Here is a 22,301-nt window from a genome sequence, read left to right on the forward strand (position 1 = left end):
TAGTCCTTCTCAATATAATGCCAACAGAAAACTCACTGGCCTTAGACATAGGAAGAAATCTTTTATTTTTGACACTGGCACTTTCTAGATAGGTGAACTTGAGTGATTCATTTGACTTTAGCATGTAGATTTCTCAGGGACATTGACATGGGCTGTAAAGAGGGAAATTTCACAGTTGATATGGGATATTTCCTCAATGGAAGAGCATTCTGGTGTTTTTGGTCCCATGAAGCACACCCTTCTACAGGGTGTTAGGCCAGGCTGGTGCCTGACCAGAGTCCAGCTCTGTATGTCCACCTCACCAAGTTTTCAGAGCTACGAGAGCTTGTGGATGGAGTACAGCTAAGCTAAAGGTGTCAAGGAGAGTCTATATTCAAATGCAGAGCCTCAAGACAAGACATGTCATGAGTGAGAGAGAGGAGGGATCAGGACCTTGCTCAGGAATCAAGTGAAACAGAGAACAAACCGGTCTGGAGCTCCCGGCATATGCTCTTTCCCTCTGAAGTGTTCAGGGCTTACCGCTGATACATGGGTCAGCATCTGTAGCAGGCTGGTTGGGTGGCTTAGAAGTCCAACATCAGATTAGCAGTTTTAGTACCTTTGAAGCATGGAGAGGCAAAAGGTGATGATGGAGACATGGATTTGAGGAAAGGTAGACAGATAGAATGCAGTCAGGCAGGGAAGGGCCTTCTGAAGAAACATGTTTAAGGCAAAGCCTCTTTTCCTCTGCATGAAATTTCTGACTTAGCAAGAGAAGAAACCACACCTCCTGAAACACCATGAAAATGCTATGGAGCTCTGAGGCTCCAGAGGACCAGCAAAACCTAGTTCTGTGGGGACAGTTATGCAGCCTGTGAACTATCAAGCAGCGGAACAGATGATGAACATTTCCTGTTACATTTACTTGCAAATCAAAACAAACTGAAGGGAACCACTGTGTAATGCTGAATACATGCTCCAGGGACTCAGCCCTAAGTTGGTGGACCTCTAGCTACAAAACAACCAAAAAATTTTCCTACTACCTTCAAAAAAAAAAAAAAATCCCACACCTTAGCATAACATAGTCCTTCAGCACTGACCACTGCCTGCCCTTCTAATTGTAGATTCAACATTTCATTTTCACATCTGCTCCTTACTTGCCTGACCTTGAGGAAGTTATATTACACAGCCTCAGTTTCCTTTTCTATAAAATAGGGACAAAGATGCCAATCTTACAGGCATTTAATCATTATTGTGTGACATAGCACAAAGAACTGATTGTCTTGTGATCTATATGTATGCCAGTGGAACATTTATGTGATCTTTCTTGTCACTGTATAGTCCACATTTTGACTAAACCATGACTCCTCTCCAAGGTGTCCTCATACTAAGATCTAATACCTTTATTGAGGTGCTTATCAGAGCTATTTGCTATTCTTGGATTAAATGTCAGAATCCCCACTTCACTGAAAACTGTTTCCCCTGGGTTTGACACTTAGTAGGTACTCAATTAAATGTTTGCCAAAGGAATATGTCAAGTGTCTCTGTTTTGGACAATCTTAATTCTCAACAGTTCCCAGACACTTCCTGGCTCCTACTCTCCTACCCCATAGTGGGAACCTGTTCTGTATCAGAAGCTAAATCAGGTACTTTGAACACAAGATCTCAGTTAATAGCCCCTGCAACCCTAGGAGGCAACTTTTATGTAAACTCAGCAGATGAGTGCAGAGTATCACTTAAGATAATGCCTCAAGTGTAAACATCAAGTATCTTTTTACCATCAACCCATTAGAGACACAAATTGAAAAATGGTGCAATCCTCATGGTCTGGCATGTAAAATGAGATGCATATTTCTTCCGCCCAAACCCACTCCCTTTCAAGCCATTCCCTCCCTTCTGCTGGCACAGTTGCTGTTTGCCTCTTAAGCAGAATCAACGAGACCAGAATCAACAATATTCTGTACACAGATAAATGTAGATTTAACATTTCCTGACTTAAGAAATTAGGAGCACAGGAGTTAAATGACCAGCTCTCCCTTGCTGACTATTGACTGTGTGCAGGGTTTTCTCTCAAAATGCCTTTGTAAAATGGGGACAAAGATACCTATCTTACTTTCTCAAACATTCTAACAGGCAACAGCCAGGACTCAAGTTCTCATAACTTGCTGCAGGAAGCTGCAATTTCTGGTGAAGCCAGACCTCGTCTTCATGACTCCAGTCAGCCAAGGAAGCACCTCACCAGCCCCTCACCTCAGGAACCAGTTCCCCCTATGCTGCATCCCCTATGGGGAGATACACAGGTCTATTCCATCCTATCAGGGCTGGGTGCCCAGTCACCATCCTAAAAGTCAGACAGTGAAGTGAAAAAATAGCTCCTTCTCCTGACCCTAATATCTGTCCATCAGTTGAGAGCCAAATTCTCAAATTGCCAAGGCCAATGGTAAATAAGCTCACACCACACTCTAGGTATCAAGGCACAGAGGGTTCTGCTGGAATTCACACTTCCAAAAGCCAGACTGACCCTGGGAGCTAGTTTCTTTTTTATCTTGTCTCTGATTGCTACATGATGAGTTCAAAGTGAGCGAGAAAGGAAGAGACAGAGGGAGAGAGAAGGGAAAATCTATGGGTCTCCAGAAATAGGGCACAGCTTACTCTTTGAGAGTAGCCCTGGGCAGCACCCTTCTCCTTGCAGGGCTCTATGGGTCTTCTCTGTGACCCCACAGCAAAAGCTAAAAATTCTGGGAAAGGTGAGGACTTGTTCCATTCAGCCCCTCTTGTTCATTTGACCTTCAGGGTTCACAAGTGGCTAAGAGGCAGCAAGGTAGAGTGGGAAGAATGTGAAATCAGACAGGTGCAGATCAAAGCCCCATCCTGCCACCTGGCACCTGTATGGCCGTGAGCAAGGCTATGAACTCGGTGAGCCATGGTTTCTTCATCTGTAAACTGAAAAAAAGCACAGATTACCATGAAGATTACAAATGAGCATTTATCAAGCACAGAGCACATAGTAGCTACTTGGCAAGCGTAAGTTGCCTTCCCTCCCATTCCCCACCCCCACCATGTTCATTTATAATGCCCTTTTATTAAAAACTAGAAGCAATTATAATGTCATTGGTTAGCAAACTATACACATTTCAGATTAATCGTATGCAATCTCCATTGAAAGCACCCTCACAGGAGTCTAACTCTGTCCTTCATCATGCCCGGGTATGTTAAAGATAGTTGCTTTTCTTCGTTTTTCTTTTCTACTGAAGAAATCCAGATGGGTCCCATATCATTCGCATACCCTCTCTGGCCTACTCCAAGGGTTAAAATCAGGCCTGCTTCACATCCAGATGATCTATTCATAACAAAAGCTGCCTCTTGGCCATTGCTTCCAGCTGAATCCTGTTATTCCAGAGCCATCATTTCATTTGTTTCTGATTGTTCTACAGTGTTTGCATACCTTACATATTAGTATGGTCTTTTATAGAGAACAGGCAGAGGTTAAGCCCTCCCAGATCAACTTTCTCTCTGAACAGTCTTTCTTCTTTGAGTCCCCTCTGTCTCTGTTACAAACAATTTCCCTTTTATAAGAACTCATTTAAATGTAAAAACAAGTTTTAAGCATTTTCTTTAACCCCAGGTTCATTTAACATTCTCGAAGTACTGCTGTTGAATATGGAGAAGGAGGAAAGCTAACGCTGGAATATGTGATTTTTTTTTTCTTTCAAGAGCGTAGGGAAATCCCATCACTTCTGATGAATTTACCAAGGGACATATTTCATTCAGGGCCCAGAAGGAGTTGGGCTAGCTCCAGACCAACTCTGGAAGAAGGTGCTCTCTGCCTGCTATGTCCCTGCCTCTCCTTTTTGCCACACTCTTTTTCTTCAAATAAGTGTCTCAGACATGAATTCTTGAGCCAGATTTGGGTCAAAATCCTGGTTCTGTCCTAGCTGTAAGTCCAGAAAGGAACTTGAGTTATTTCTCTGACCTCCGTTTCCTTTTCTGTCATAACTGGGTGAGACTCAGGCTTGCCTAGCTAGCATCTGAGGGAGGGGAATGTATGTGAGCATGGCCTATCTGGAGAGAATAGAGACTTCCAGCATGTGTCCCCTTGGGGGATTGCAGTGGCTCCTGGAACACTGGTCTGTAGGCTTTAGAGGCCTCATTCAGATCCAGCAGTAAGGAGGGCTGGGATCAGCTCTGTCAGCCGTGGGTACAAAGTGACATATGTGCCACTTATGTGCTGTCCCTGGAAACATACTGAGGAGCTAAAGAAAACTGGGTTTCATACTCTGTATATTTGTGACCTTCCCCTATTCTTTCATCACTGTTTTTTAACTATCACTGTCATTTTTGAGACAAAGATGTACAGGATAAACTCCTTCACACTAGTTCCCTTAACTGATATTTGATAAATACTTCTCGGTTTATAATTTTTTTTTTTTTTGTAAGGAAGCCACCCACTTATCTGTGGATACTTTTTTTCCTTCTGTTTGCCAGGCATTTTTACCATCTCATCTTCTATTAGGCCAAAAGTGAAGGAAGAGTTCTGAAGATCAGGATTTTTCAGAATCTAGATTTGCATGGCTGTGTCCTCAATTCCTCTAAGCCCAACCTGGGCAGCATAAATAGGTTCTTTTGGGGAACACTTCCAAAAGGCAATGGCCAATGCCTGTGCACAGAAATTCTGACTTTTCTTAAAAGATGCCTTAATGTAACCATCTCAGGCTCTCATTGCCTTTATACAACGTGCTTTTAGCAGGGTAAAGCCTCCCAGTGACAGACCTTTCCCATATAAGCTAACCCATTCAAGCAGCCATGTTGATTCTCTCTCTTCTCTGGAGCCAGTGCAACCTCTCTACCCCAGTTTAGAATTCTTATTTAGATAGTCTCAGGTCTTACTTTTTAAAATTAAACTCACAAGCTCTCCAATCCATAAATAGGCAATACACCTTGGCTAGCGTGGAGGTGATGATATTAACACAGGCTATGGTTCCTGGGTCACTGAATGTACCAGGCACTGTACCAAGATTTGTAATAGATTGTGCCACATTTAGTCCTTTAATATCTTTAACAAGGCCTACTTTTTCATATTTGAGATGAAAATCCTGAAGACTAAAGGTAAACAGCAAGTTAAAGCAGAACATTGACTTCAAACCAGAAAGTCTAAGTTGGTGGTCAGAGCCATGAGATGATATCTGAGGCCAGACATTGATATCAGAGAAAAGGGTCATAGCAAGGGAAACTCAGGAAGTGATCAAGAGCAGTGCAGGAGGATAAAGTGTCCACAATTTGGCAGTAATATGAGTGCCATCTCACTGGGTAATAGGGGGACACATGTGGCAAGAGCAAAGGATATGTCATCTTCATCTGTCTGCACCTGCTGATCAACCTTAGCCAGAAGGCTGCCCCAGGCATCCTTTCAACTAAATCCTACAGTCTTTAGGAGGGAACTATATTTTCTAATAGCTAGTTTAGAAAAATTACATTGTTTGGCCATATCTCAGGGCCATGTAATAATTATACTATGCTCATTCCTGGGGCATGTAAGTAAAACAGAAGGTGTGATTTAGACTCTGAAGGCCATTCTGTGACATCAGAGGAACAGGATTAAGACTCCATCTGATAAGTACTATGCAGACAGAGCTCCACACCTCATTAACTCTTTCCCCTGTGCCACCTACCCCCTTCAGGATCCACATAACAGACCAATGATTGTTTATCCACCACAGATTGTTTGGATTGAGAAAAAGATGCATGATATAGTTTTATGTTTTTGGAGTCACACAGCTCAGAGCTTTCAAATCTGCAAGCCAGTCTGATTTCATTGGAGCTGGCCAGGCATTTGTATACAGGAGGCCACATGTGACTTCTTTTCTGTAGAGCAGGGGAGAAGATTTGGGGGAACTTTTGGAAGGCCTCAAAGTTTTATTGACTATTCAGTGTCTCTTGCAAAGTAACTTTGGGTGTGTTAAGTATAAGTGAATGAGAAACATATGGATTAAATTTCTATTGTGATCACATATGGATTTGAGGATGATAAAGAATGAGGAATTCAGGGTTTAAGGAGTCCAAAATACTTTGCAAATAATTTAGGACATTGTAGGCAACATTTGGCTGCCTCCTTCCATCCCAAATTTGGGGACTTTTTGGTTGGGTGACAGAACTGCTCAGTGCCCTCTTTGCCCGCTCAAACTGCTAAGTCCCAGGAGATCTGTAGACAGGTTTCATATGTTCTTGTTTTGCTCAGACTGAAATAAAGAGATTGAGTTTCTAGGAAGGGAAAACTCTTTACTAGAGATTTTTTTTTCAGAAGCCTCTGAGTAGAGGAGAAGAAACTTTGGCAAGTCTGAGCTTTATGAACTACATGTCACTTACAGTTTATGAGACATTTTCCCCTACTCCACTCTGGTGCTAGGGATCAAACCCAGGCTTTGTGCATGCTAAGCACATGCTCTACCACTGAGCTGTACCTTTAACCCTTGACTTGTTTTATATCCTATTATTTCTCTTAATGTGTATGGATATTGTCATGTTAATGAAATAATAGACATGCCCTACATTTGTATGGTATTTAGTTTGCAAACCATATTGCACACATGCTACATATTTATTACACATTACCTAAGTCTTTATAGATTTGAGCACATAGGCACATAATATGTGGTCCCAGCCTGTGTTATAGGAGGCTCAGAGAATTAAGGGAAGAGGCAGGTAGGACATCCTCAACTAGCATTGGGGTAGAAGTCAGGGTGTAAGAAGGCATCCCAAGGGAGATAATATAGAGTCTGATCTCAACAGGTCATGTAAGAGTTAGTTATGGGAAGGTGAGAGAGAGTGTGTTCGAGTTAGAAAAGTAGAATTTATGAAGATGCAAAGATGAAAAAGAAAATGGCACAGTTTGTGAATTTCAAGTTGTTCACTAAATCTTCAGCCTAGCCTCTGATAGTTATGGCACATTAAAAAAAATCGGTGCAACAGGGACAAACCCACATAAATATGGTTATCTTATACTAGACAAAGGCACCAAAAACATACATTGGAGAAAATATAGCCTATTCAAAAAATGGTGCTGGGAAAACTAGAAGTCCATATGTAGCAAAATGAAATTAAACCTCTCATTCTCACCCTGCATAAAACTCAACTCGAAGTGGATCAAAGACAGGAATTATAATAGAGACCCCTGCACCTAACAGAAGAAAAAATCAGGCCCAGTCTTCATCATGTTGGCTTAGGACCTGACTTCCTTAACAGGACTCCTAAAGTGCAAGAAGTAAAATCAAGAATCAATTAATGGGATGGATTCAAACTAAAAAGCTTCTTATCTACAAGGGAAACAATCAATAACGTGAAGAGATTGTCTACAGAATGGGAGAAAATCTTTACCACACACACCACAGATAGAGCACTAATCTCTCGGATTTATAAAGAACTTAAAAAACTTAACACCAAAAAAAAAAAAAACCCCAATCAATAAGTGGACTAAGGAAGTGAATAGACACTTCACTAAAGAAGAAATATAATTGATCAATAAACATGAAAAAATGTTCATAATCTAGTGATTAGAGAAATGCAAATCAAAACTACTTTAAGATTTCATCTCACGCCAGTCAGAATGGCAATTATGAAGAATACAAGCAACAATACATTTTGGCAAGGATATGAGGAAAGAGGTACACTCCTACATTGCAGATGGGACTGCAAATTGGTGCAACCACTATGGAAAGAAGTATGGAGATTCCTCAGAAAATTTGGAACAGAACCACCATTTGATCCAGAAATCCCATTCCTTGATTTATACCCAAAGGACTTAAAATCAGTATACTATAGTGGTGTCGCCACACCACTGTTTATAGCAGTTCAATTCAAAATAGCAAAGCTATGGAACCAACCTAGATGCCCTTCAACAGATGAATGGATAAAGGAAATGTGGTACATATACACAATGTAATATTACCTAGCCTTAATGAAGAATGAAATGATTGCATTTGGCAGTAAACAGATAGAGCTAGAGAATATCATGCTAAGTGAAATAAGCTAAACCCCCCAAAACAAAGGCCAAATGTTTTCTCTGATAAGCAGTTGCTAATCCATAATGGGGGAAAGTGGTAGGGAAGAATGGAGTAACTCTGGATTGTACAGAGGGGAGTGAGAGGGGGTGAGGGGATGTGGGGATGGAAAAAATGGTGGAATGAGATGGATGTTATTACCCTATAAACATGTCTGATTACACTACTTGTTTGACTCTGCACCTGTAGAGCCAGAGAAAGGAGAAGTTGTGCTCCATTTGTTTTCAGTGTGTCAAAATGCATTCTACTGTCATGTTAACTAATTAAAACAAATTAAAAAAAAAGAATAGGGGCAAAGGACAAAGAAATATTAACATAGTGTTTAGGCTGAACAAATAGGTAAAAAGCAGGTCACAAAGTCTCATTTGTCATGGGAGCTTTTGAAGGACTTAAGGGAGGAACATAACCTGATCAGGTTTGTATATTGGAATGGTCATTATGCTAAAGGTAGGGAAGGTGGATTCTCTGAGCAGGCAGGGCTTTATAAGATGTGGGATGGAGCACAGTATTTGAGCAGGGAAACCAATTTCATCACTGTTGCAATAATCCAAGAAAAACGTGATGAGGGTCTGGACTAATGCAGTGGCAATGGGGGAAACAGGAAGGCTTGCATTTGAAAAATGAAATTGACAGAAAACAGTGACCTGTGATAAACCAGTCAGAAATGGTATCCTGAGACAGGGACCCAGAGCCAGAATATCCCTGGGAGGAAGGATGGCAAGTTCTATTTGGGACATGTTGCCAGGACATCCAGGTCAAATAGCCAGTGTGGAACTCTGGTGCAAGGCCTGAATTTGGGATTAAAAGTTGCACTCAAAAGCATCAAAATTGTCAATAAATACATCGGAGCTGATGAGCCGAGGAGATGGAGGGAGGGAGACAAACATGGGAGAGGATTCCAGATAGGGCAAGAACCTATCAATAACACAGAGTTAATAACGGAGTAGAGGCTGGGCCTGAGGCTAGGTCCTTGGACTTTCCACTGTCCCAGAAAGTAATAGAAGTAAGCCATCTGTTGCTTATCACTCCTTGAATGTATGCTGCATCCCAGGGTCTTTACCCACATTGCAGCACTCAGGACTTGGACACAACTCTGGTTGATGAGATTGTCCCCATTTTCAGATGAGAAAACTGAGTCTCAGAAAGACTCAAAATCTCATGGCCAGTAAATGACCTAATCAGAATCACCTACGGTAGACTGACTTGAAATCAGTACTCACTTTACTCCACCATGATCACTGCCTTAAAGATAAGACATAGTTGTATCTTCTATAGGAGAGGCAGACAAGGTAGCAGCTCATTACAGTTCAGTCTGAGAAGGGTAAAGGTAGAGGTGAGTGCTGGGAGCCCCATTCATGAACAGATTTCTCTGTGCTCTTTTTGGAACTGCGAGGTGATCTAGGAGTTGGCAGGAATGTGTATAAATGGTTTTGCTCTAGTAAGATGATAGCATAGTCATCCATTTGGAAGAAGAGATGAGCCACCATGGAAATACTCGGTCCCACACATGCCTGTGGCTACCCTCTCAAAATCCCAACCTGGCCAGAGACACTCAAAACAAAACCTCCTTTTCCCACTAAGACTACTGGCGCCTGAAGCCTGCCTCCTCCTCTGCCAGAGGCTTAGGTCAGGGCAGCTTCAGGATGATGGGCTGGGGGTAGACATAACAGACAGAGGTGGAGCAGCTCCTTCCCCCAGCCCGTCATCTACCCAGAAGAGGTGTGAGCGGGTGTCTAGGCTTTGCCCTGTAGCAGCTGATGGGAGCATAGCCTTGGATGAAGCTCTGCCAATCACATCCAGTCATGGAGCCAGCTTGGGCACAGTCACGAAGAGAGGCTGAGCACAGGGAGAGAAGCTTCCAGACTGTTACCATTTCTGATTGTGGCAGTTTGCTTACCCACATTGTGTTTGTCTTACCTTTACCACAGGCTGAGTGTATTTGAGGCTACATACCATCAGGTTAACTCTAAGTCTGAAAGCACATGTATACTCACAAGTAACTTGACACCTGGGTGACCTCTCAGCCCATCCTGAACTCTACTCCCATGAGATTATAAGCTTCAGGAAGACAGGAACTCTGTCACAATGTGGCTCTGAAGTCTATCACCCCATATCTTTTCATGTTTAAAACATTAGTATGCACTCAGCAGGTGTCCAACAAATATTTGCTGAATATATGCTCAATTAATGTCAGATGTTGTAAATAAATACAACCCATCCACTTGACAGCCAAAACCACCACAGGTTAGGGAGGCAATAGAACAAGGGGGCCCTTGGGGAACCCCCAAGAGACAGACTAAGGTAGTTCCAAAAACCTCAGGCCATGTGAGGGCACAGTCTGTTGAAATCCCTTGCTGGAGAGTTCTGATTGACCCACTGGGAGAAAATGACTCCACTTCATGGGATTATAGAAAATCTCAAAGAAAAAAGGGATAGTAAGCATCTTTATCTAGTGCAGTCTACTTTTTATGGACAAGGAGAATTAGGTCTAGAGAGGGAAACAAGTTGATGGTTTTACCTTGGAATTGACTCTGAATTGACTCCTCTTCCATTTACTGGCCATCTAACCACCTACAGCATGGATTTCCTCAACTATGAAGTGGAGTTCAGAAACTCATTGTGTTGCATGTGACAATGTGTGTAAACAGCCGAGAAGATTTTGTGGCAATGATAAATGCACAGTAACTATTGCTGCTGCTGCTATTATTATTATTATTATTATTATTATCTCCTTTTTATTATGATCTGACATAGAAGGTCATTTCACTGAGGATTTTCCCCAACTCTAACAATTTCAAAAATTGAAAATTTTTGAATGCAATATTCAGAGTTATACCTGTCCTTTAAACCATGTGATCTTTCATTTGAATGAAATGCAGAACACTAAACTGAGCCCCCATAAAATCAAATTGCATGTGCAGCTCCATGATACTGAGCCCTCTCTGCCTGTGATGCCCTTGTCTATGCTAACACATCCTCCTCCCTCAAAGCCCCACTTCAGGGTGGCCACCCCTGTGAGGTACTCGTTCTTCTCCAGGTAGCCTGCTATTCCTTCCTTTGAGCTACTATCAACTCTCTCCTATACCATTGTAGCACTTGGCATGTTTTATTGTAAACTTTCAAAAATTTTCACTCTGCCTGCTCTGTCACATTAAGATTTCCTTGAGTTTGGGACCATCCACTTTGGTATTATTATTATTAGTAGTAGTGTTTTGCCTTATTATTTTATAGCCTCGTTTATTTTGGTAATTGGTATGTAGTATACATCAAAATGTTGGACTTTTGGGGGTTTTTATAATTTCATTTATGTCACACACAATTAAAGAGTTTACCAAATGATCATATACAATTTAAACAATACTAAATGAATACCCACATACCTGCTACCCAGCCTGTGCAAGAGAATATTATCAGTACCCTTTTTTAAACTACTCAACAAATATTAACTATTTTTTTAAATAACTTTTAGTTGTAGGTGGACATAATACCTTTATTTATTTATCTATTTATGTGGTGCTGAGGATCTAATCCAGTGCCTTGTCCATGCTAGGCAAGTGCTCTACCACTGAGCCACAACCACAGCTCTTAACTTGACTTTTTTAAACATTAATTTCACCAAGTGTTCTAGCTCTCCAATGTAATTTTGATTCTCGATTTTGACATACCCCATAAGCAATCATTCCAAGTTTTGCCATCTGAAAATATGATAAGCTTTACTTTTATATTATCTTACACATCTTAGTTAAGGTTATTAACTAAGGTCATGCCAAGGACAAATCTAAAGACATCCTACATGGTTACAGTTACTTTTGACTACAGTCACCTGACAATCCCATCACATAGACTTCACTGCAAGGAAAGCAAACAATTATTTGGTATTTAACACATCCTCCTGAATAATCAGTTTGTTTGTGGCAGTGTATTTAATCTTCAGAAAAGTTTTCCAACATTCATCCATTCTTCTCCTTTTGGAATGGAGGACTCTGAGGCTCAGAAAGGCTACCTTGCATAAGTCACCTGTCTAGAATGAGACAAAATCAGACGTAAAATCAAGCTGTACCTGTCCTGACCCCTGCTCTCTCTCTGCTTCTGTTCACCAGTATATCAGGGAAAACCTATTGAAATCACTTAGGAAATAAAGACGGCCTAACCTACCACTTTTCAAGGCCAGAGGTCTGCTCACTATAAGTGAACCTTTGTTGCCTCCAGTGGCCCTTGCTTTCTACCCTTGAAACCCAGAAGAAAGGCTTAAGAAATGAAGGTAGATTAAAATCAAGGACATCATTTGGCAGAGGCAAATATAGAACCTATTGAGTGTGCTGCCTTACTGCTTGGTGTTTTTGTAATGTTGGACACATTTTTAACTCTCCTAATTTGCATTTGCATGATTGGAGCAATGGGCAGCATTTTCCCTTAGGACTGTGAGGATTAGGTGATTAAACACTAGTAACATGCTTAGAATAGGCCTGTACTGACTTCCCAGTCTGTCTTAGCCATTGCTGCCAGCAGAGTCATTGTTACTAGGAAGTTAGCGTTCCTATAAGTCACCTGTCATCAGCATCCCGCAGTCACCTGTCATCAGTGTAGTGCAGTGAGCTCTCTCCTTTTGAGTCACAGAGCAGCCTCCAGGCCAAGACAGCCATCAGCATGGAAGTAGCTTTCACAAAAATCTCTTCAAATATTTAGGTTTTCTTAGAAGGATTAAAGAACCCATAAATATACAAATGTGCATTCTCTGATCCTGTCTCTCAAAGCAAACTATTTTTTGTCCCCTCCAGAAGCCAAGGGTTTGGAAATGATGGGAAGTACTCTTTGTTTCCTTAGTTTACTTGAAATGTCAGATGAGAATCTTGTGCCATGCCAGATGAGTGAGCACAGACAGATGTCAGCTCAAAACTGTCTTCCTGAACAGAGCGAGGCAGAGCCATCACTAGACACTTGTAAGCGACAGAGCCAGAATCTTCTACTGAAGGCCTACTGTAGCTCACCCAATAACATCCTTAGAGTGTGTGACTGGAGGCGGGAGGCAGGGAGTGATATGTATCAAGGAGTTTGAGGTCAACATCTGCTCATTTCAGATTCTACCATGACAATTTACTGGCTGGATGGCCATGGAAACTTACACAACCTCTGAGACTAGCCCATCAGATGGGGCTGAGAGTTCTGGGAGGAAGCCGGTATGGGGCACAAAAAAGAGATGATCTGACTTTGCTGGCTGTCCATCTACCTGTCCAGACCCTGCATTCTAAGAGGTTATGAATATGGAGTGTCTTCTTCACCCCTGAGAGGCTCTGCAATGCAGTTGAAGGCAGGATTTTCTAGGGTTGGCATTCATAGAATTTTCCATGGACAAAAGCAGAGTGATAAAAATGAATGCCAATTAGTATATGCTCCTTGTAGCACTTGCGCATGCGCGCTCTCTCTCTCTCTCTCTCTCTCTCTCTCTCTCACACACACACACACACACACACACACACATACACACACACTGAGGACATTGTATATATGTGTCACATTATAGTTCACACATCACTTCTTCAGTGCAGCTTTCCCTGTCCCTAGACTGTATTAGGCACCTCACCTTTGTATGCGCATGGTATGCATAGCCTGCCTTCATTCACTCATCCTAGTTTGTAATTACACATTTTTGTGATGATTTGATGGGTGCTTGTCTTGGGGTAATTAATTGCCCAGTTTGGCTGAGGCCAAGGAGTTTTTCAGGACACAGAACTTTCAGCTCTAAAACTGGTGGAGTCCTGGCCAAACCTGAATGACTGAACACCCTGGTACTCCTTCCTGTCAGGGTGCCATGCTCCATGAGGGCAAGGACTATGCACTTTAAAAAAAAGGAAAAAACACTTATATCCAGTGCCTGGCATATATCTGGATCTTGGTGGGAAGTCAGGAAACATTTGTTGAACCAGTAAAGAATGAATATGTCAATATAAGCTGAACTGTCTTTTCCTATAGAAACCCGTCTTTTCCCCTGAGATTGTTCTTTCTATTTTTAGGTGCTAAAGTCCCTTTTTTATATATAAATTTCCCTTACTTGACAAGATTTAAACATGTCAGTACCAAATAGTTTTCCTTGCCTTTCTTCCTTCCCTTCCCATTTGGGGGTCGGAAATCTTCTGATTTGAGAAATGAATAGTTTAGTGGAAAAGGAACTAGAATAGTGGGCATAAAGAGAGTTAAACAAGGTCTCTCTGCTAAAATGCTAGATGATGACATTCATGAAGAAAGGAATTATGGATATTCAGTTTACTTCTTTATCTCTAGGTTCTAGCATAGTACCAAGCGTATGTTGCAAGAGCTGAATAAACATTTGTTGAATAAATAAATGACTTAAATAAATAAATGATTTCTGCTCAGTCTCAAGACAGGTTGGAGTCAACCTCTTGTGCCTAACTCCCTCTTCCTTCCTACCCCCTCTAGGTAACCCTTTCCTAACACCATAAATTTGACCTCAGCAGCCCTTCCTGCTGGATGGAGAAGCAGGTCTCATGGCATAAAGGAAGAAGCACTTCGACATCTTTCCTGATTGGCTGTTATACATTAATTTTTTAAAAGGAAAACAGAACTATTTAATCTGATTACCTGTCATTGACTGGTTTAATTTCACCAAATCCTGCTGACAAGGACATAAAGCTTACATTTTGTGCTTTGTTTATGATTAGAGCTATCATTTCAGGGAAATCGGGATGGCTAAAATTTTGTCTACTTAGTTATGACTAGTTGGCCTTGTGGTATTTTTGCTTTTCTTTAACATACTCCGCACCCTCTAGATCCCTCTTCCACAGTCTCTGTCTTGTCTTTACCATCCCATGGACCATACCATAGTCCATTTGTCTATGTATTCACATAGCTCCTGCTAGATTGGAGCTTCTTGAAAGGAAGACGCACCAGAGGGCATGCTGTTAGATGGCTTGTAAATAAATTGTTTGTGAGAGGAATGTATCAGTTATCTATTTCCACAAAAAGGCTAGGTAACAAATGTGGAACCTTAGTAGTGTAATGGTAGAGCTGTATTTTTGCTCACAAGTCTGTTGATTGGCCGGGTGGCTGGGATGGTCTGGGATAGTCAGCTTCTGGCCAACTAGGGGGATTTTCTGGTCTTGCCTGGGCTCTCTCATATATCTGGGACAGCACCTGAGACAACTGGGCTGATTCAGCTCTGTTGCACAAGTCTTCTCATCTGGAGCATGTCTCTTGGCCAAGGTAGAAGGTCAAGAGAAGGACAAAAAGCACATGGCCCTGGAGAGGCCCAGAACTGGCACAGTGTCACATCTGCCTCCTTCTCTAGGCAAAACAAGTCACAAGACTGACCCAAGATTCAACAGGTTGAGAAATAGATCCACCTCTCAGTGGCAGGAGCCACAAAGGGTCATAGAAAAGATGTAGACACAGGAGGGGTAGAGAATGGAGACGAATTGTACAGTCTCTGCCACAGAGTGGGAACCAGCAAGGAAATGCCTCATATGTTTCTTTACAAAATAATCGCTTTACTGCTTTGACATCTCAATGAATTTATCAGAAATATTTCCAAAGATGGAGCCATGATCTTCCTTGGGAGAGAATAACTCCCCCACCATAGAGGTATTCAACAATAAGCTGCATTCTATGGTCATAGAAGCATTAGGTGGGAGGAGGGTGAGGCTCCCTCCGGCCCCCAGGGTCAGCATTTTCACACAATTTTCCCCTTTTCTTCCAGATCAGCAAAGACCCAATTTTTGTACCAGGTGTCTGGGGGCCTTATTTCTCAGCCATGGTCCCTGGGTTCTGGCTGAACGAAGGTGGTCAGAGTGTCACTGGAAAATTGGTAAGTTGACACTTACTCTGTAGCATCAGGAATGTTTTACACCATTGACTATCCCATTTTGTCACGTCACCCATCTCCCAGTAATTGGAAGATTTGCATACTCCTAAGTCAGCTAACATTCTCTTAGTGTACAACCTAATATATATATTGCATTGTCGTGTATTTTTGATAAAGGATTAACTGTTGCTCCAGGCAGTGATGACTGTCCCTTCTTTTCATTGTTCTTTCTCCACACCAATCCATCCCCTCCCTAACCCCTCCAGGAGAGAGTGATATTCTGTTTTGTGAAAAATGACAATGTTATTTCCCAGCCCAAACCCTTTAATGGTTCCATGTAGCCCTTGAGACACAAGTCAGATGATTTGCTGGGCACATCGTCCTTCTTGCAGTCTGTCTACTCCAGCCTCACACATGTGCCGGTCACTTACATTAGATTGTGAAGGACTCACATGGCTCATGTTATCCCATTCTTCTGTCCCTTTGTAATTGCTTCTTTTCCTGCTTGGGCAGGCAGTTTTACCTGTCCTTTAAACACAACTCCAGTTGATGCAAAGGTGGTGCAGTAGTCAGCTTTTTGTCACTGTAACCAAAACACCTGACCAGAACAACTTAGAGGAGGAAAAGATTATTTGGGCTCACAGTTTCAGAGATTTGGTCCATAGGGGGCCAACTCATTTGCTTTAGGCCTGAGGAGAGTCAGAACATCATGGTAGAAGCAGGTAGCAGAGGAAAGCTGTCAGCTCATGGCAGCCAGAAAGCAGAGAGAGCAATCAAGCCACCAGGGATAAAACATAAAATGCAAAAGCATACCCAGTGACCCATTTCCTCCAGCTATACCCCACCTGCCTAGAGTTACCAGCCCATAATCCCTTTACATTATTAATCCATCCAATGGATTAATTCACTGATCAGATACAAATCTCATAATCTAATAATTTCACTTCTGAACATTTCTGCATTGTCTATCATATGAGCTTATTTGGGAAAACATATCCAAACTATAACAAGTGGTTAGGAAATCCTTTTCATGGGAGACAGTGTTTGTGCTGAGACTTGAAAGATAAATACAGATAAACCAGACACAGAAGGGTAGGGACAGACTTCTAGGCAGGAGAATTTGCAATGGAAGAAGATGTGGACATGATAAGTAACAAGCATATTTGATGGTAACAAGCATATTTGATGGTAATTAAAATAGTCCATAATTTCAGCTCTGGCCCAAATTATTCTTAGAAAAATAGCTTAAAATAAAAATTAGAGAGCAGGAAAGGAACCATGTCTTAAAAAGTCCCTGAAAAACATGCTAAGGAATCCAGCATCATCAAGGAGAGTAGGTAGACACATTCAGGTCTCAATTGGAAGAAACCCTGGATAATAGCCATAAGTAAGAAGGTCTGAGGGCACATGTCCAAAGGAAGGGAGACCAGTTTTATTAGGTTAATCCCCAGATAAATAGCCATGAAGGCTTGAAGGAGGAGAGTAGGAATGACGACTGGGAGTTGAGGTCAACAGATCAGCAGGGCTGCTCAGAGATTGGATGAAGAATGCAAGGGAAAAGAGACCTAAGCTCAGTTACCCAATCTCCCATTTACTAGGTTACACTGAAAGTGTCTGTTTATTGTCTGAGTCCCCTCCCAGCCCTTCTAGGTGTCCAGCCAAATTCCAAGTGGTCTGATCCAAAGCTGGATATGGATACAAATAACCATTAATTTCCATTTCTTAAGTATTTCTATTTTAAACTTCCCTAAATGACCTCTCAAAGTAGGTAGAAGTGTAGGTGGGTGAATGGGTTCACAGAGCATGTTCTGTACCCATGCTCCTGTGCCAGGCTAGAGAAATGAATCCACTGAGGCAGTCCTCATCAGTCCCTGGTCCTCAGGATCAGACTCTGAAATAATTAATATCTGATTGGTCTTAAGAACCATAAACAGAATGGTCAAGAAGGAATACATCATGCCTAAAGTACGGCAGTATGGATGTCCACCTAACATTCTCCTTATTTAAACCACTGCTGTATTTGTGTGTAACATTCTATTTAAATATCCACCCCCTTTCTGTTGCATATTGAAGACCTATAACTAAAAGCCCTTTTTAACCCCACATCATAGTATAGTCATAAGAACCCACAGAGGACACAGTCTAGAAACTTTCTAAACAAGGATGGGGGAAAAAACAAAAAACAACAACAACAACAAAAAAAAAACCACACTTCTTTGCATAGGATGCATTGTTCAACAGGGTTTTACAGACACCATGCAAATTAGACATCTTTTTCAGTTGGAAATGTTTTTTTCCAGTATTTGGTTCAGTTATTTGCTCTGGATATAAGTTATCTTCACATATGTTTTAACATATATTTGTGAATAAAAATTAGTTATATACCTATTTCATAAGATTACATTTTAATTTTTAGAAAATTTGACCTTTTTTTTGCTATTTCTAAAAAATCTTTAGTTTTCCACTATGAGTTTTGGTATAAGGCTTGAGAATTGTTAGCCTATCTGTTCAATTAGCTTTGCACTATAAACCATTCCAGTTATATTGGGAGCTCCACTTTGGACAATCTGACATATATAATTTCATTGGACATAGAATTGGGTCATGATTGACCCATGGATTATACACAGCAAAATCTTAACCCATTTTGTCCCATCATCCCAGATGTGTAAAATGCATAAACAATTAAATGTAATGTGTATGTAATAATATATGTAATATATGATACACAACATAATAATGCATAATTGTACAATGATATAATTATATGATATTGTTACTATATATAATAAATATATACTACATAAAATAACTAATAGTATTCTTATATAATACGATATATTGATATTTGTGTTATAATAATATAATTTATTATAGCAAAATAATATTATAGCACTATAATATATAATATATAGTGTGATATAATTTATAATAACATGATTATATTGTAATATAATTATGATAATAATATAATATTTAAGCTCTAGATTATTATTTTCGACCTATTTTAATGCACTTGTGTCAATTTTTTGAAACATCTGCAAAATTGAAAACTTGGGACTTAATGGATTAAGAAACCTAAAAGCTGCCATGATAGAGCAAAATTTGAAACAAGAACAAAGTAGACTATCTAGTAAGACAGCAGTCTGGAGATGCCAAGCAAAGAAACATAAAACAGGTATAAAACAAAGAAAATGAGGATGATGATATTAATAACAATAATTGGAGCTTATCCAGAATTTTTTCTGTGAGAGGGATTTATATCCTTGAATGATAGTCATAATAATTATGATGCCTAATGTTATTTTGAAAGTTTATTTCCCAGTTTCGATTCCAATAATTTTTCATGTATTATCTCATTTAATCCTCTCACAACCCTAGACTTTGCAGAACTTTATAAACATGCTCTTGTAGATTCTCTCAGGAGACAGGAAAAGTTATTATCTGTATTTTATAATGGACCACTGAACCCAGGGTTGCCAGCACTGCCTGACCCACCACCAATGGCCTTTTCATATGGTCCCTTTGCCACTTACCTTTCCTTATGGCTTACTAATTCTGGCTCCTTCTATGGTAAATTTTGATCTCTGGTTTTGAAACATGCTGTCATCATGTAGAACTCTAAGAGGAACTTGTATCCCTCTGTTCTTTGTTTCATACACACAACTCTGTTAAACCTCAGCTGAAGGTTGCTGTAGCTGCAGACACAGTCAGAAATATACCATCCACCTCAGAAGAGAAGGGAAAGGAAATGGGAAAACAGAAGAAAAGGGAAACAAGGAGAAAGAAGAAAAAAACAAAAATAAGAAAAAGAAAGGAAAGAAACACACAAACTGTACATCACTTGAAAATGAATACTAAAAGTTTCTTTTTTTCCAGTTAGATACATACAGAGAACTTCATTACAAAGCAAAACCATCATTCCAAGTATATGAATACATTGGTACTTTAAAAACAAATCTTCATCTGGTTATCTTCAGGATGAAGAAAAAAAATGGAATTTTTTTCTGGTCCTGGAACTCTTACAGTCTCATTTGACTGAGAATTAGACTTATTGTTGACTCATTTCACATCACTGATATTTATTTCTTCTCTTAAAGGCCACACACTCCCTTTCCATAAATGATTGATTTTAGTTGTACCACCAAACACCCATCCAAGGTTGTCTCGTGCTCACCAATTTTCCAGAAAAATCATGCAAAAAACATTGCTTTTTGCCCAGACTTTTTCCACAGATCACTAACCCTGGTGTTCACTGAATCCAGATGCTGAAACTCATTTCCAGCTGGTTCTTGGCCATCCCCCATCTAACTGCTCCTCTCTGTCTTAATTGAAGTGAGTTCTGTTGGAAGAGGTGTTGGGTAAAGGGAGGCCAAGATAAGTGCCTGTGCTGTACTGTGGTAGATTTGCTTCCTAGGACAATTGGGTTTACATTGGAATTGTATGAACCCAGAATTTGAATTTATAAAATTGAGTCACAGGACCACAATGCAGCAAGTTTGTCTGTGTTTTGGGAAATGTAGGATTTGTGCATTGGGAATGCCTATCTATCTCTCCCATTATCTCCATGGCTGCTCCATCTGGAGCTAGCCTCTGGAAGTTATCCATAAAAGTCAGTCTGCCATAAGTGGCTTATGAGCAACTTGAAGTGTGTTCAGTGCTGTGCAGGTTATGGAAATGGTCATTTTATCCCTTCTTTCATTCAGTCATTCTATCATGTTACAGGGATTTTCAGATCGATTACACCAGTCCAGGCAAGAATGAGGTCACTCCAGTAGCTCATCATCACCTAAGAAAGTTGGATGTAGAACTGATAATTATAAATTTATTATTGCACATAAGAATAGATTGTTCTGTCCCTGCAGCCTACTGGAAAGGTGGGAGCTGGCACGTACTGAGAGCCTGTTATATGTCAAGCTCTTTTAGGCCCAATAAGATTCAGTCCTTCATTTGATTTTTCCTCATGTACGTGCATGCTTGCTTGCGTGTTGTCAGTGTTATTATTTTAGTTTTACAAGTGAATAAGTAGGCTGCGAACAGTAAGGTAACTTGTTCAAGGGCATACAGTTAATTATGAGTGGGAAAGCCACGATCTTTAACCCACTTTGACCGCCAGAGTCCTCCAGATCTTTCCAGAACTGGACTCGACTCTTACAAGACTACACTTTGCAGAACTTTATAAACATTCTCTTGTAGATTCTCTCAGGAAACTACTACTGTCTGTAGGGTGATATTCTTTCCAAGCATCTGAAGCAAGGTTTTGTAGGACTGTAAGAGAAAAATGTATGTGTGTCGGTACTGATGGGATCTATTTGTTTCCTCAACACTTCACATTAGCTAATTGGAATGATTTCATGGATACACAGACCAACTAAAAACCAAACATCTCCCTGTGACCTCTTCTTGCCTTAGCTCATACTGTACTTTCTGTATACCCACCTGGATTCATGCTTACTCTCCTAACTAGTGTCTTATTCTAATCAGGCCCCCAAATCTCTCTCTTGCACTATTATTAGCTAAAGCAGTCTTTCTAAAACAGATGCAACACTTTCACTCTTCATAGCACTTCATTTATCTGTAAAATAGACTCTATGATTTTTAGAGTAAATTCTTTTATACAAACAATATTTATTAAATACTTACTGTGTTCAAGGTACTGATCTGAGTAGGAAAATATCAGTGCATAAAACAGCCTCTTCTGTCCCCTTCCCCCAAAATCTGTACCTTTCTCAAGCTTGAATTCTAACAATAGGAGATATAAACTGCAAAATAAATACACTTCATTCTATAGTATTAGAGGAGCTGGTTATGAGTTCAGAAGTGTAGGTTGCAGTTTTAAATAGTATAGCCATGATAGGTCTTATTGATGTGACATTTAAGCAAAGAATGAAGAAGGGAAGAAATTTAGCCAACTTAAACCCCAGGGGAAGAATATGCCAGGCCAAGGGAATAATTAGTACAAAGATCTTGAGGGGATTGTATGCTGGGGGTATTATAAGAATAGCAAGGAGGCCATAGAGGTGGAGCTGAATGAACCAACGTGAGAGTTGCAGATAATAAGTTCAGTGGGGTGCAGATAATAAGTTCAGTGGGGTGAGGGGTTCGTGTTTTTTACCACTCTAAGAATTTTAGCTTTTGCCCTGAGTGAAATGAGAAACTACTGGAGAATAATGAGCAGAAGAGTGATGTGATATGACTTAGATTTTAAAAGGTCATTTTGCCTGCAGCCTGCTGTGTTGAGAATTAACTGGGATGGGTTGGATGGGGGGGATAGAAACACTGGAAGCCAGGAAGAAGTTATTGCTATAAGCCCAATGAGATAAGGATGCTGGCAGTAGAGCTAGTAAAGAGTGGTCCAGTTTTGGATATACTTTGAAAGTACAGCCAACAGGCTTTCTTGATGGATTAGATGCAAAGTATGCAGAAAAGAAAGAGGTCCAGGATTCTGGAGG

General features: G+C 40.6%; 1 protein-coding gene across 6 annotated transcripts in view; it reads left to right on the plus strand.

The window, feature by feature from the left end:
* Fggy (FGGY carbohydrate kinase domain containing) overlaps nt 1-22,301 on the plus strand; it is a 394,333-nt gene that overhangs the window by 255,525 nt on the left and 116,507 nt on the right. For all 6 annotated transcript variants that reach the window (XM_026382510.2, XM_026382499.2, XM_026382516.2 and 3 more), the window contains one exon: nt 15,745-15,852. In XM_026382510.2, the coding sequence (XP_026238295.2) occupies nt 15,745-15,852 (108 nt within the window). The remainder of the gene's footprint in view (nt 1-15,744; nt 15,853-22,301) is intronic.

The sequence above is a fragment of the Urocitellus parryii genome, chromosome 11, assembly GCF_045843805.1.
Source record: "Urocitellus parryii isolate mUroPar1 chromosome 11, mUroPar1.hap1, whole genome shotgun sequence".
Lineage (NCBI taxonomy): Eukaryota > Metazoa > Chordata > Mammalia > Rodentia > Sciuridae > Urocitellus > Urocitellus parryii.